The sequence below is a fragment of the Anoplopoma fimbria genome, chromosome 16 (assembly GCF_027596085.1).
Source record: "Anoplopoma fimbria isolate UVic2021 breed Golden Eagle Sablefish chromosome 16, Afim_UVic_2022, whole genome shotgun sequence".
Classification (NCBI taxonomy): domain Eukaryota; kingdom Metazoa; phylum Chordata; class Actinopteri; order Perciformes; family Anoplopomatidae; genus Anoplopoma; species Anoplopoma fimbria.
In genome coordinates this window covers 4,744,870-4,759,438 of record NC_072464.1, presented here as the reverse complement: position 1 = coordinate 4,759,438, position 14,569 = coordinate 4,744,870, and the positions used below count along the sequence as shown (strand labels likewise).

At 42.4% G+C, this 14,569-nt stretch overlaps 1 protein-coding gene across 2 annotated transcripts; it reads left to right on the top strand.

Annotated features, from left to right (window-relative positions):
* Nucleotides 1–1,028: 1,028 nt before the first annotated feature.
* arglu1a (arginine and glutamate rich 1a) lies at nt 1,029–10,826 on the top strand. Of its 2 annotated transcripts, none has more exons than XM_054615752.1 (4): nt 1,029–1,618; nt 5,160–5,385; nt 8,414–8,497; nt 9,256–10,826. In XM_054615752.1, exons 1-4 carry the CDS (start codon nt 1,287–1,289, stop codon nt 9,418–9,420), a joined length of 807 nt encoding a protein of 268 aa, XP_054471727.1. In that variant the 5' UTR covers nt 1,029–1,286; the 3' UTR covers nt 9,421–10,826. The 2 variants fall into 2 exon arrangements, with proteins under 2 accessions (XP_054471727.1, XP_054471726.1); XM_054615751.1 differs by having other exon boundaries at nt 5,112–5,385.
* Nucleotides 10,827–14,569: the final 3,743 nt, after the last annotated feature.

Here is a 14,569-nt window from a genome sequence, read left to right as displayed (position 1 = left end):
GCCTCATTTTGCTAGAGTGGAATGGCAATCTTTTAGTGCAGGACTGTGTCATTGTCAAGTTGTGCTTTTTCTCTCCCTCGTTTTGTCTGATGTTCTTGTTGCTAAATTTACATAGCTCTGATAAAAGCATCATTTTAGCCCCTGATAGTGCATGAAAACAGTATTTAAAAATGGACACAGGCAAAGTTAAATATAGGTCAAATAGGGACAAAAAAAGGATTCAGTGTAGTTCTGGCATTCTTGCAATCAAAAAAGGCAGCAGAGCAACACATTGAATCAACCATTACAGTTTACACGCTAATGTACTCAACACTTTAGAGACTCAGCATTTTTTTCTCTGTCACGTGTTTTTTTATAATCGGATATAAGTTGTTCCTATAAATGTTTATCTCTTCATTTTGGTAGTTTTGCACAAGTAACTAATAAAATGAAGGCAAATACTTCTACAAACAGTTTAAATCTGAAAATATATCTGTCCAAAATCATAAAGAAATTGCATTAAAGCCAAGCGGCTTATTTAGAATACATTATACATGGCCTGACCCTGTTGTTTTATTATCTTTGAAATCTAATAAACGATATTGTTTGCTGTTATCTTGTAAATTTGTTCACACATATTATTTCTCAAGTCCACAAATTTGTAATTTGAATGCACAGTGTATTATTAATATAATAAATAATATAATAAATATATTCCGTACAGCTAGAATAGAGTGTAACATTGTTTTTGGCCTAATATAAAAAAAATGACTTGCAACCATGCCAGCAGTATACTTATGAAGGGGATGCAACAGTAAAAATATTAGGCCTACCACACATGGCATTTAAATAAACTATTCAAGTCATACGAGTATTTGCACGTTGTATCGCGGACAAATACTTCCAAATACAAATACAAATATTTCCTAATACATTATACAATGAATATCTTCCAAATGGATTTCTCTTGGAAAAGCCACGTTTGAGGACTGTGTGCGTTGATTTGACTGGGCAATCCCGAAGACCTCCGGGAAATACCGAAACCCGCGGTGCACTCTGGGAAACTACTAACTCGACAAACCGCCATCTTTCTTTTTAGAGAGTTAGCAGGGCAAAATAACAACCCGTTTTGAATGATCATTTCTGCAAAACAGAATCGTTGAAGAAATTCCTCTTGGTCGGTTATTGTCAATAATAAGTTTAAAGACTTGCGGGTGAAACTGAATTTCAGATATTGCCCACGTATCAGACATAAGACACAGTAATTTGGGGTAAACGCGGTACTAACGCTAGTGGAGGAGGGCAACATGGGCCGATCTCGGAGCCGCAGCTCGTCCCGGTCTAAACACTCCAAAAGCAGCAAGCACAGCAAGAAACGGAGCCGGTCTCGGTCGCGGTCCAAAGACAGGGAGAGGTCCAAGAAGCGGTCCAAGTCCCGAGAATCGAAAAGGAACCGTCGCCGAGAATCTCGTTCTCGTTCCCGGTCCACCACAGCCTCGTCCCGCAGAGAAAGACCAGCCTCGCCGCCTGAGCGCATCGACATCTTCGGCAGGACTCTGAGCAAGAGAAACGCACTGGACGAGAAACAGAGGAAAGAGGAGGAGGAAAGGAGGGCAGAAATGGAAAGACAAAGGAAAATGTAAGTATATTATATCAACAGACCTGGAAGTTAGTGTTACAATGTTATATAGCGTTGACTGTATTAAACCGCAATATAGGCTAAGCTAACGGCTAGGCTAGCTGCGTTCAGCTGTGTAGATAGCGTTAGCTCTTTACACTAGCAGGCTAGCCGCCAAAGCATGCTAATGTCAGCAGGGCTCTACAGGTCCCTGGCTGTGCAGGGGAGGTGAGTCTCCCTGTCACAGCTGGACCTTTAGATTAATTAACTTAAGTTTTAGTTTAATTATGAGGCCATTCGTATTGAAATAGCTGGAATTATATTTGTATTAAACTTAGACTATGATTTTTTTTTAACTTCAGATTGGACAAGGGAGAGGGCGTTATTACTTTGTTGTTAAATACACAAGAACAACACAGTTATCATCCCTGCTTTTTGTGTGTCCTTCTCTTGTTGCCGTAGACTGTCACTGAATGTATTGCCAGTGCAGCAGATTCCAAGATGGGTCACTGACCCTTCATTTATTGCATGAAGGGAGGTAGTGCTATTTAGTTTGTCATCCAGTGGCTCTATAACTGGTTATAGATTATATATTAAGACATACTACATTCACTATACGCACTTTGATAGTTTAGGAATTGGGTAATTAATTTGTTGAACAAACCAAACATTTGTCATGCACATCCTCAGAAAAACAATTTCCTACCTTTTAACTGAACCCTGAAGGTGTTGTAGGTGCTTGTCTGATTAAATATCCAATTTAACACCCCTACCCTCCAAGGTGCTCGTTGAGAGTGAAACTAAGAGACTAGATAAACAATGTTGTGCTCTTGTAAACAATAAATCCTAAAAACATTGATTGTATCGATATTAATTGTGATTACACAGCAAACAAAGTCATACCCACAATGCATTGCTGAAGCCTGTCGCAGATACAGCCACAGTGGAAATGTGCCTGGCGAGGGTCAAAGAGGATCCTCCCACACAGAGTGGCAATGTCTGACCAGCAGAGTTGCACTCCAGCAGACGCACACTGCAAAGTCCATGCTTAAACAATATAAAGCTCAGCCCTAGCTTACAGTAGGTACATTTGTCAGTCAGCTGTTCCAGCTGTTTTTGTTGGATCCAGCAAATATTTTCACACTGTGTGAATTAAGGATTTATTTAGACCAAACCAGAGTTGCTGATTGTTGGAACAGTGGAAAGACAAGTTGTGTTTGATTAGTTTTATTTAGTTCCGCTCCGGTTAGTTTAGTGCAAACGAGAAGCGTTCGTCAGGAATGTGTGAGGTTGTGTCCTTCATTGATTTAATTATCAGACATGCACAATGCATTCTGGTAGGTATAGGCACAGCCAGCACAGTTTCGCAGGAGAAGTGATCAGCTTTCTTGGTCAATAGAGCACCCACTTTATTTCTTCAATGGACTACATTTACGATCAGCACTGACTGGGCATCCACATTGGCTTTAAAACACAGCAATGGTTGCCACACATGATGACCATGTCCGCTGGCAGTTTCTATCATTTGGACAGGGAAGCTGCTATTGTGAAGGTGTGTGTGTGGTAGCCAGAGGCACACAGTCACCTGAGATCTCAGCTGCTGCCCCACGGGTGGTCGTCGGAGTGGCTCTTTTTTACTGCTTAATTATGACAACACAGACTTAGAAGATAAGGGAGGAGGTGGGCCTGAGTTGGGTAGAGTCTCTGGTTTCCCATTGGCTGACAGAATGAAATCAGATCCAAGCAGGGAAGGTTGCATGTTTACAGTGGTACCACAAGCAATGTGACAATACATCTCCCAGTTCTTAATAGCTTGCTGTTGAGAGTGGAGGGGGAAAAAAGAATAGTAGGTAAACAGGATAGGTGACTCCCATCTGCATAAACCAATTGAAAGGGGAGTTGACCGCCCCAGGAGGAGAGGGAGGAGAGCCGAGACGGAAGCTAGGCTAACCCAACTAAGGCTACTCCACTACCCAGCCTAGTCCTGTTTGATGTCAGGTTGCATGAAAATGGTGGATGATGGATGAAAAAAGACCAAAGGCTAACCGAGCAACAGGAGGTCGGTGACTGTCGAGCCACATCTTTTAAGAGATGGAGCCCATCGTTCATGCCGGATCAAGCTGCACTTGATGGCCGTACTGCAGGACAGAGAGCAGGACTCATCAATGCTGCTTTTCGGCTCAAACAAAGTCACAGTTGATGGACAATGTGTCTGTTTTTAAATGTCATATTATCTGCCCAGACAATTGTTTTGTTGGTGCTGTTCACACTCCCCCTGCTGCAAATTCCAAAAATGCACTACATAAATCCCCTTCTGTTTTTGTTTTGTCATGGTTTTCTTGTGTAGCAAATGCACTAAAGCTGCATTTTGTGCACCCTGTGTTAAATGATCCTTGAACCTTGAACTATCAGTCGGCTACTGTACTGTACCGACAGGCTCATTCTTTCCCACAGGGGATTGGGTGGAATTGTAAATCCAATTTCCACACAGTTTGAATACCTGGACTTTGCTGTGCTGTATGTAGTCAACCTGGGATGCGAACATAACATTGGTGGTTTTACATACAACATGTATAAAGGATGAAACGTAAAAGGTGTTGTGTACTTATGATGAAATGTTAGAAGTTAAAGCTTTTCCCATTCTGCAATAAGCACCTGTCCATTTCATCTAATGCTGTACATAGAGCGTGATGGAACATGAATTCCAGATCACCCACTATTTTTTTTTTTTAGCTGAAAACACAGGAAGAGACTTCACTATGTCCTTGAAAGCACTGCAGAGGGCACCAGAAACACTTGTGCTCTTAACTGTAAGACGGAGAAGAAAAAAGAAATGCAGGAGTGAAATGAACCTTAATAGAAAACGATGTTACAGAGGAGCCACAGAACCACTGACACCTTCATATAGTGCTGCGGTTGTCAATCTTTTTGAGTCGCTCCCAGGTTGGATTAGCTTGAACAGGAAGCACCTATGCATTGCCCAAAGTGCTCAAGGCTCTGTGCATTTTGTATGTATTGCTTGACATTTTCTCTTTCCTGACCCTCCAAAAAACCCCAGTCAGGAGCTCAAGTGCAGGCTCACTTTGACTATCACAAACACTCAAAAGGCCCTGGGCTACTCCTCGACTTAACCGGGAGCTCTCGCATTCAATGGGCAATGACCACAGTGAGCTGCAGTGTAATGGCCCTGTGGTTGGCCCTACTGTGTGCTATACCAAGTCTGTGGGGAAACTACACTAGACTCACTTCAAACCAAAACTGTTAATTGCAGTGACACCGTGTGTGACTGTGACAGAGGTCACTGATAGAGTCACATCAGGTGGAAATAATGCTGCAGATAAGTGTTATTGTGTGATTTTATTTAATTTTTTTTATTTTCTTTAAAAGCAACCTTAAACATTCTGTATTGGTGTTTTTACTCACTTCCATGTTTAGTGACGTGAAGTATGTGTCTTTGATCAGCTTTATGATAAATCCTTTTCATACCGATTTCCTATAAACCGTCCCTCTTTAGGTCGGCTCTCATTTCTCCTCCCATCTGTTTCTTTCCTCCGCCCTCCAGCCGGCAGCAGGAGATTGAGGAGAAGCTGATCGAGGAGGAGACGGCACGGCGAGTGGAGGAGCTGGTGGCCAAGCGGGTGGAGGAGGAGCTGGAGAAGCGGAAGGACGAGATCGAGCGGGAGGTGCTGCGGCGCGTCGAGGAGGCAAAGCGCATCATGGAGCGGCAGCTGCTGGAGGAGCTGGAGAGACAACGGCAGGCAGAGTTGGCAGCGCAGAAGGCCAGAGAGGTAACGCTCGGTCGTTTGGAACGCAACCCTCCATGTCCTACATACCTCCTTAACCCCTGTCCCCATCTCCCTCCTGGTTACCTGCTCTGACTGGTGCCTCTCTAAGGGACATGTGGCGACAATGGAGGTGGAGGCGCATCCCACCCCTCCCAATTTCCTTTCTTAAAGTAATCTGGCCATGGTACAAGTTTCACTGCAGGGAGGGTGTATGCAGAGCCTAGAATGGGCCGTCCTGCAGGGAAATTAAGTACTCAATGGTAACAAAGCATTACCATGAATTCAATTAAGTGTCAGCGTAACTATTTTTATGGTCATTTCTTACTATTTGAAATATGTGAAATGAGAAACCCTGTGCATAAACTGTAGTGGATGTTACTCACTGGGGAACAATGCTACAATTTCATCAAAAAGAATGGAACTTTGTAAAACATGTGCACAGCCACATCTCCTAATTCTGAAATGATGGCTCTACAATACATCCTTCATTTCCATGCAGCCTCTTAACAGATTTTGCACTGGGGTCATTTTTTTCACAGCAGGTCTCATTCTTGAACTCAAGGAGCATTTTATTCTTTAAGGATGACCATGGCCTGTCACACACTTAAAGGTGGAATGTGAATATCGCCACCACACGTTTTGGCGTCTCAAGGGGATTTCCTAACTTGCCAGTGAGAGTTTTGCCATGGCAGAGTTACAAGAATTGGTTGACGTCATACTTTTTCATTATTTCTTTCCCTGGTTCGGCTTGATCTTTACTTTTCATATTTGCAAGCATCTTTGTTAATAATATGTAATAAACAGCTTTTTTTTTGACACTTCTGTTTTACAGTCACCGTCTCCGTACATCAATGGCCCATTTTTCAAGTGGCTCAAATTGAGAACTAGCTTATATATGGCTATTTATTTTGTGAAAAATTAGAATTTGTTCATGTACATAGCTGGCCCATCTTTAGTTTAAGTTCTAATAAGACGCTCAACCATGTGACGGTCTTTAATATGCAGTTTTCAAAGTTCGATTCCCAGGATTCTTTAAAGTTAGTACAAGACCCTTTGGTTCTTTCTCTCCTTTGGTGTTTTTGAGAGTAAAGGTAGACGCCCCCCCCCCCAGGCTTTATTCTGAAAAGGGGTTTGTTTATGCTACAGTAATAATGTATTGTGAAAGAGAGGGGCAGCTAAAGCCTAGTGACCCTGTCTTGCACAGAGACCAGCCAGTGGCTTGGTACTAATAGGGTGAGAAATGTAGTCCGAGCATGCCCCCTTTACCATTGTGGACTTATTGGGTCCCCCCTCTCCTGCCATATGCTCTGTCTGTACACACTACTCCTCTCTTTCTAAATCTCCTACTGAGACGCGGTTAATCAAAGGAACCGGTAGAGCTAGCGAGGCCCTTCTCTAACCAAAAGCTCAGCCTTAAAGTATTCAGCTGAAGAAGCTACAATCTCATAACTCTTATATGAGGTTTAGACATATGAGTGGAGATTTCCTGTCTCTGACAACATCACATTTTAATTTGATGTTAAGAAATGTTAATCACCTATTTTTAATTCACAGACAGTTTGTCCTGTACAGGTTTCCTTTACCGCCCCCTTTACCTTCTCTTTAACAATCCTTGTTTTGTTACATTATTTGGATACATAATGCCGGACCACTACATTTCCTGTTTCCAGTTTGACAAGGTTAACCAACTCTGGTCTCACCTTTTTATCTCTTTATATTTATTTATATATATATATAGATCATTTTTTCTTCTAATAATAATAATAATAATAATAATTTTATATAGTTAAAGAGCCTTTTTCTCCGTAGATAAACAAATGTACTGTGTTCTGTACTCATGACTTGCTTCTCCCATAGGGTTGCTGCTAAGTTTGATATTGTTATTAGTAAATATATTTTTGTGTTGTTTTTTTTTTTTTGTTGTTTTTTGGGGGAAAAAACAACTCTCCAACTTCTTAACTATCACTTGACCTGAGCTGGCCTGCAGCCTTTCAGCTCAGCTGTGACTTGTCACCTGTACTGTAAGTGTTCCGTGGTCCGGTCCTACTCGAACACACACAGATGCCACTTTGTACTGTATTCGCCTTCACCCTGCTATCGTCTCAGCAGGGACTGAGTCCCTGTAAAGAAAGGAAACAAAAAAAAAAAAAAAAAAAAAAAACCATAAAAATGAATGTGAGCTGTGGCTGCAGGCTAAGCATTACAGAGATCAGACTTATAAAGAGGAATGCTACAGGCGCGGTATGGCAGAAACCCCCCCATACCTACCCACCCACCCCAGGAGCGCTTCTCTGTCTCTGCAGGGGCCACACAGTCCGGACGAGACAGTAAATATTCAACCGTTTAATGCCGAATGCTTTCACCAGTTGTGTAGGTACACAGGCAAGGAAAATGCGTAGGTATACATGCATTGGTGAGCCAAAACTATTCCCTCCTTTATTTGTATCCTTTTTTTCTCTTGCTTATGATGATGTTAAAAAAATCAGCAATTGTATTTTCTTCTAGATTGAATTGTCTGTCATCTATATCTGTCCTCTATTTATGAGTGTGATGAGTGGGTTTTCCCCTTTTTGAATACTTGTGTTTAAATTTTAATGTCTTCACATTAATTCAGTGAGTGCCCTAGAAGTGGCTTAGCTTTACATTTTTCTAGAAGGGTATTAAGAGCAGTAAAGGGAGGGGGGGAAATTACTGGGTCAATTTTTTTCCCCCCACAGTTTCCTTATGCTTTCTTTATTCTTTTTGCCCCGTTTGTATTTTTAAAAAACAATTCAGCATGACTGCAAAGAATGCCACACAGTGTGGTCATGTGCGAGAGGCTAAACAAACTTTTCCGTGGTGTAATGAGTTAGTTGTGTGTTTGTGTTTGTGTGTATGTGTGCCGGTGGCAAGTGTGTGTGTGTGTGTGTGTGTGTGTGACAATTATAGGGGAAGAGTGTGTGTGTGTGTGTGTGTATGTATGTATGTATATTAAGTGCTTTGTGGCTGTAGCCTGTTCGTGCGCTAACATGGAACCGTGTCACCCGTCTAGGAAGAAGAAAAATCTAAGCGGGAGGAGCTGGAAAAAATCCTAGAGGAGAATAACCGCAAGATTGCCGACGCTCAGGCCAAGCTGGTACGTCCTGCTCTGTGACCAGCACAGCTGCTGCTTTCCTGCCTGTTTCTGTGATACATTTATCTCATTTAAGTAATTTTCATGAGCCTGAATTTAATTGTTTTTGCACGCTGCCTAGATCACATACAAAATGACGAGCACTATTTATCCCCTTCTAGTGATTTAGGCCATAAATGTTGCCAAAGACCTTAAAAAAAACTAATGTTTTGTACAAGATAACACAAGAATGGGGTTGTTTTCTCACTAGATTCACTTAACTTCTTGCATCATATTGATATCCACACATCGTTTTTAGTTGAAAGATAAGTTGTTGTGATCTCATCCACTGATGGGATCATGTCAAGAAAAACCAACACACGTTAAGTCTGGTTTATGTGCTTTTAAATTCACATATGTGTCTTTAATTCGAAATCTCTGTCTCAAGGCTTTCACCACACCACAACATGACTGATGACTTAATAGTCCTTTGGCAAGAACCACTTCTATTGAGTGCCTCTGAGCTGATGGTTATCAGTTCAGTGGGTTTTTCTTTCCTGTTGGCTATAGAAGTTTAAGTCTGAGTAATTTGTAAAGCAGTGTTTAATTGATTCAGGCATGATTTGGACAAGCTGGGGCTGTAATCAGCTGCACACACAAAAGAGAAGCACACACTGTGATGCTGGATCTTACAGGGGTATGAAGACAATGCCAGCCGTTGGTGGGCGTTTGTGGCTTGAGAAATGTTCTGACCTTACTGTTTCTTCGGCATCTTTTGACAGGCCGAGGAGCAGTTGCGTATTGTAGAGGAGCAGAGAAAGATTCACGAGGAGCGCATGAAGCTGGAGCAGGACCGTCAAAAGCAGCAGAAGGAGGAGCAGAAAATCATCCTCGGCAAGGGCAAGTCCAGGCCCAAGCTGTCCTTCTCCCTCAAGGCCACCGAATGAGACTGCTCCCCCTTCGTCCCCAAGTCCCGCCCTGCCTTCATCCCACCCAGCTCTCCCTCCTCCATCAATCGACCCCACTGCTTCTCTGAGGAATGCTCGCTTCGTTTTGGAAGTGCTGAAGGAAGGCCGAGGAAAAGGGGTGCAACCGGTGTGTGAACTTGCTGTTCCCTGTGAAAGGCCTTGAAGAGGAGGCAGCTCCTAGCCCTTGAAGGACCCGACCGCTCCTTCCATCCTCCCTCACCCCCCACCGCACAGATGAATCTTGTTTGTGCTTTTTTTTCCTCCTCGGTTTTATTTTCATTTTTAGGGAACTCAAACTTTTGATCAAGAATGCTTTAACATGTCCCTTTCCCTGAAAGTCTTAACTCTGGTGTAACATTTAGCAACTGTGCGCCCGCGCTCTTCTTTCATGTCTTCACAGCCAGCAGACTACAATAGAACGCCAGTCCCTGATGTAGACGAGTATGTGTGACTTTGTGTAGTTCAGTCTACTGTTAAAACTCATGTGTAGCTTGGGAGTTGGCCTGTGGTTTTCCTGTTATTATATATATTTTTTTTAAAGGTTCTTTAAGTGGCTGACGCAGTGGTGACAAATCACAGCGCAGCCTATGAAAGCACAGTTAACTTCCCGTCCAGCTGACAGGTTTGTGTCTTCCACCTCATCTAGCTTCCTTTGCCCATAAGCTCTGTTCACCTTGTAATCTACAGCTACTTTTATTTCTGCTTCAGCTCTGTCTGCCATGTATATATATTTTTTTCTAATGGACAGCAGCATGTCTAGCTGAGAGGAAACGTAAAGCTTGTGTTTGATTTGAAGTCACTGCAGCGCAGGTGAACTCGGCCTCGACTCCCAAGCTGCCCATGACTAAACCACGAAACCTACAACAGGATATGTGTCTGGTCTACGATAAGGGGGCCTGTGGGGTGGTGGAGGAGAGAGAGAGGACATTTCCTGTATGATGTAATTTTATTAGCCTTGCTGTGATGTGCTGACTCCCACTCCTCCCCAAGTTAACAAAAAGTCACAGTAGGGGTAAACACTCGAGTTTTGTTTTATCAGACTCTTTGGGAAAACAGGGAACTGTGGGAAAACACCCGGCCATACAGTCCGTGTTCTGTCCCAGTTCTGTTGTAGTAAATGAACTTGGCAAGGCGCCACACTTGGTAAGTCTTGATTCGAATAGGATGGACAAGTTCAGGTAAGATAAGGTTTGAGGTCAGCAGCAGTGAGAGAGAATGAGTGTGAGTGTGTGTGTTTGTGTGTGTGGTTGTGGTTGTGAGTGACAGGCAGGCTGACCTCAGGTGGGTATATTGACTTTTTGTTATGTTGTGGGATTTAGAATTTGTCATGTAATTTCCCCCAATTGTCGAGGGACTGATCAGTTCAATAAATCTATTGGAGGCTCCGCTGTCTACTGGTGATGTTTTGGGTTGTCATTGCTCACAGCACACACATTTTCTAAGCCGTGAGCCGTGCATGAACAATAATATGTCATATCGTCACGTTAACGAAACCCCCGTTTCAACGCTGTCCAATTAGATTAAAGCTCCAGTTGGAGACTTGTGCAGCTGCTGTTATTTTTTTCAGCAAGTGAAGTCTGGTGATACAAAGACTTTAATCGATGCAAACCGACCATGAGCTCAGCGGGCACGGCCTCGTTCTCCCGTTCACTGCACTGGAGGCACTTCCACGAGTAAACGCTCACCCTGTGGGCCCGTGGACACAGGAAAGAGCCGGAACATCACAACATCCAGCTCATTTTATCTGAGTTTTAAGATGGAGAGCAGGCCCTCCCTCAAAGTATTGAGTAGTGCATGGGCTTTCCATGAATATGCCTATAATCCAAAAAAAATAATACCCATCAAATATGGGCCCAATCATGTTTTGTGTAGGGGGTTAAATAGTAGTGATAGCAAAATTAAATATAAACCTAAAAAATGATTACATTTAAAGTATAATCTCTTCTTTTCTCTGATATTTTTAGTCATATACATTTATGCAATAATACATTCTGGGTAATATCCATGTTGATATTGTCCAATGTCAAGTCTCTTTCTGAGCATGTGACGACACAAGGAAAAGTGTGTGTGTGTGTGTGTGTGTGTGTGTGTGTGTGTGTGTGTGTGTGTGTGTGTGTGTGTGTGTGTGTGTGTGTGTGTGTGTGTGTGTGTGTGTGTGTGTGTGTGTGTGTGTGTGTGTGTGTGTGTGTGTGTGTGTGTGTGTGTGTGTGTGTGTGTGTGTGTGTTCACGTGTGTGTGTGTGTGTGTGTGTGTCCCAGGGCCCATTATAACCAACTCACACCACTGACGATGACCTCAGCAAACACACACATTTCACTACGTTATTAAACACTTTGATGTAAATCCAATAGTGTCTGTATTAGCAGGTACAAGTGAAGACATGGTGGGAAAGAAGGGATTATTATTATTATTATTAATAAACTCAGGTCAACCAGATCAGAGGAGCGACCACCACCGATTCCCCCACCTTCCCGGGCCGGTGCACGGCTGAATAAAGACGGCTCTCGGCCTGTAGGTTGTCTCTGTCCCGATGACCAATTAGAGCCTAAATAAGTCGAGCAGTGTGAATCAAATGGAGCCGTTTACCTTTGCTTGATCAAAGAAGAGTGTTGAATCGCTCATTTGACTTGCTGATTTTTTTTTTTTTTTTAGCACTATTTTAGCTCAGGTTATTTTACATTTATTTTCAATAATGCTTCTCAAACGATTTGCGTTGATTTTAAATAAATTAGCAGACCTGTCTGTGTCCTCGGAAGAATTTCCATTTAATCCAATTTATCTTTTAGCATTGTTGGAAGAACAATGGTTTAAGTATCCGAACTGCTTTCCCTGATTACAGGTGTCAAGCACAAAGATTCAGTTAAGTGTGTGTGTGTGTGTGTGTGTGTGTGTGTGTGTGTGTGTGTGTGTGTGTGTGTGTGTGTGTGTGTGTGTGCGTGTGTGTGTGTGTTCCGCATTATTGTCCGACGGGTTGACTGACTTGTTTTAGATGCAGGAAGGCAGAGATTTAAAAAAATAAAGGAACTGAAAGCTTCCTTTGCGCTTGCCCTCCGCTTTACTGCAATTACAATTTTACATGAAAATAAAAATAAATAGTGAGTTACAAAGATTATAGTTGGGTGATTAACAAACAGGCATGTTTTAGCAACATTTTACGGTGAGAAACAGATAATAAAAAAAAAAAAACATTCAAGGCTTTTTTCGACACTTTTTTTTTTTTTTGACGAACAAATGTGGAGCAAACAAAAAAAAAAAAATCTATTTCTACGTCCTAACGCGACAAGAAATGACCATTTATTTTCCTCGTGGAAACACATATTCCAAGTCACTATAGAAATATTTTAGGATTTCTTTCTTGCTCTCCAGCATGTAAAAAAAAAAAGTTGAATAATGTAAGAACAATCAACAGTCCTGTTAATCTAATCGGCTCCACACATGTCGTTGTCTTTTCCCTTAAACCCGTTTTTGAAACTAATTAATCGAATAAACAGGCCGTCTGTGGAGAGAGAGCCTCGGCTCCTCTGTGTTTATTCCACCGCAGTGGGACCGGACTCCTCAATTATCTGCCCCGGTGTTCAGCCTGATTATCGGCTAAACAAACGGCCGCAATCCACAGCGACGTCTTTTAAGAAAGGAAAAAAAAACAAAAAAACACCCTCCCTGATCGAATTAAGTCGTTCAAAAGTGTCAAAACTTCACACTCGACGTCCTGTAATCTACAGCCTGCTGGGAGGTGTCGGTGTCGGCGTGTTTACTCTTTAAATTAGAGGCAATTGACAAAAAAACATTCAGTGTCTGCAGAAAGTGTGAATGTGGAGCCGTGTCAATTAGGCTTTGAATAAAGTTGAAAAGTTTGTTGAAATAATGTTTTTAATAGTCCAGGAAGCAATTACACAGCACACAATGTGGATAATTACAACAGAATAATGAGTGTTGGTCGGTGACAGAGTCCAGTAACAATATTTAAATAAATAGCAAAACCTGTACTTCTTAAAAGTTCCAAAACATTTGAACAGTTTCTCTTTCAAAACAACCTGTAAGTCAGGAAACAGTGTCTGTTTTTAAATACTATAATATTCTGTTTTATTTGTTATAAATAAACACGCTCTGTTCAGTGTGTTTTTTTTAATTTTTTTTTTATTTAAAGTTTCATTTAGATGTAGGATGTAAGATAATTCGATTGTTTGTGACTTTCTGGAGCGGATTTTCCGCTAGTGGGCGCTCTTGTCTTTCTAAAAAACCAACAACCTTGAAGGCCACTGTGGCTCAGTCCAGCCCCGTGTATACGAGCCTTATGGCACTATCCACAGAAACTAGTACCACGCCAATAAGCAGGTAATATATACATATTCGTTATTTGAGAGGCATAAAAAAAAAAAAAAAAACACGATTTATTTACATGAAGTCTGTTATTCTGCTATCATCTGTTATAACTCTAGAATAATTCACCTTTATGTCCAGCGTATGTATTAATCAACTAATTGGATTTATCTATATCACGTGTGTCACTTTTATTATGTCCTAATTAGACACATTCAGGTCTGATTCATCTTTCCACACATAGCAGGATTTAACTGTAATTATCCAGTTTCGCTCACCACTAGTCACCGTACTGAACCAGTTGCCCCCGTTGACTGACAGCTAGAGCTCCTACTGACTTCCCCCGCCGAGGGACCAATCAGCGGCGGCGGGGGGCGGGGACTGGGCAAAACCCAGCTCTACCAAATATTCCCAGTCGCGGTCCCTTGCAGTTACTTTCCATCCAGGTTTTGGAAGCACTAGCAGCGCTGAGGCAACCATCCCTGCGCGATCTGCGGGCGTTTCGGGGGACCACGGTCGGATCTGCAGCTTTTCATCCGCAGCACTTGTTGGGGGGGGGAAAACCTCTAGTATGAGAACTTCCATTCCAGCTCCTTTGATTTCGTTCATCGTCATATTTAATCATTTTCTTCATTTTGACCACCAGACCTCATTGTTTCGTCCTCCTCATTTTTCTGCTGCTGTCACCCACAGTTTGTAGCTCACCACCAGCACCAGCAGCAGCAGCACCGTCACCACCGTCTGAAAGGGGGAATATCTCACCCATTCCACCACCAGCCATCACTGTCCTTCTCCCTGCTGCCCTGGA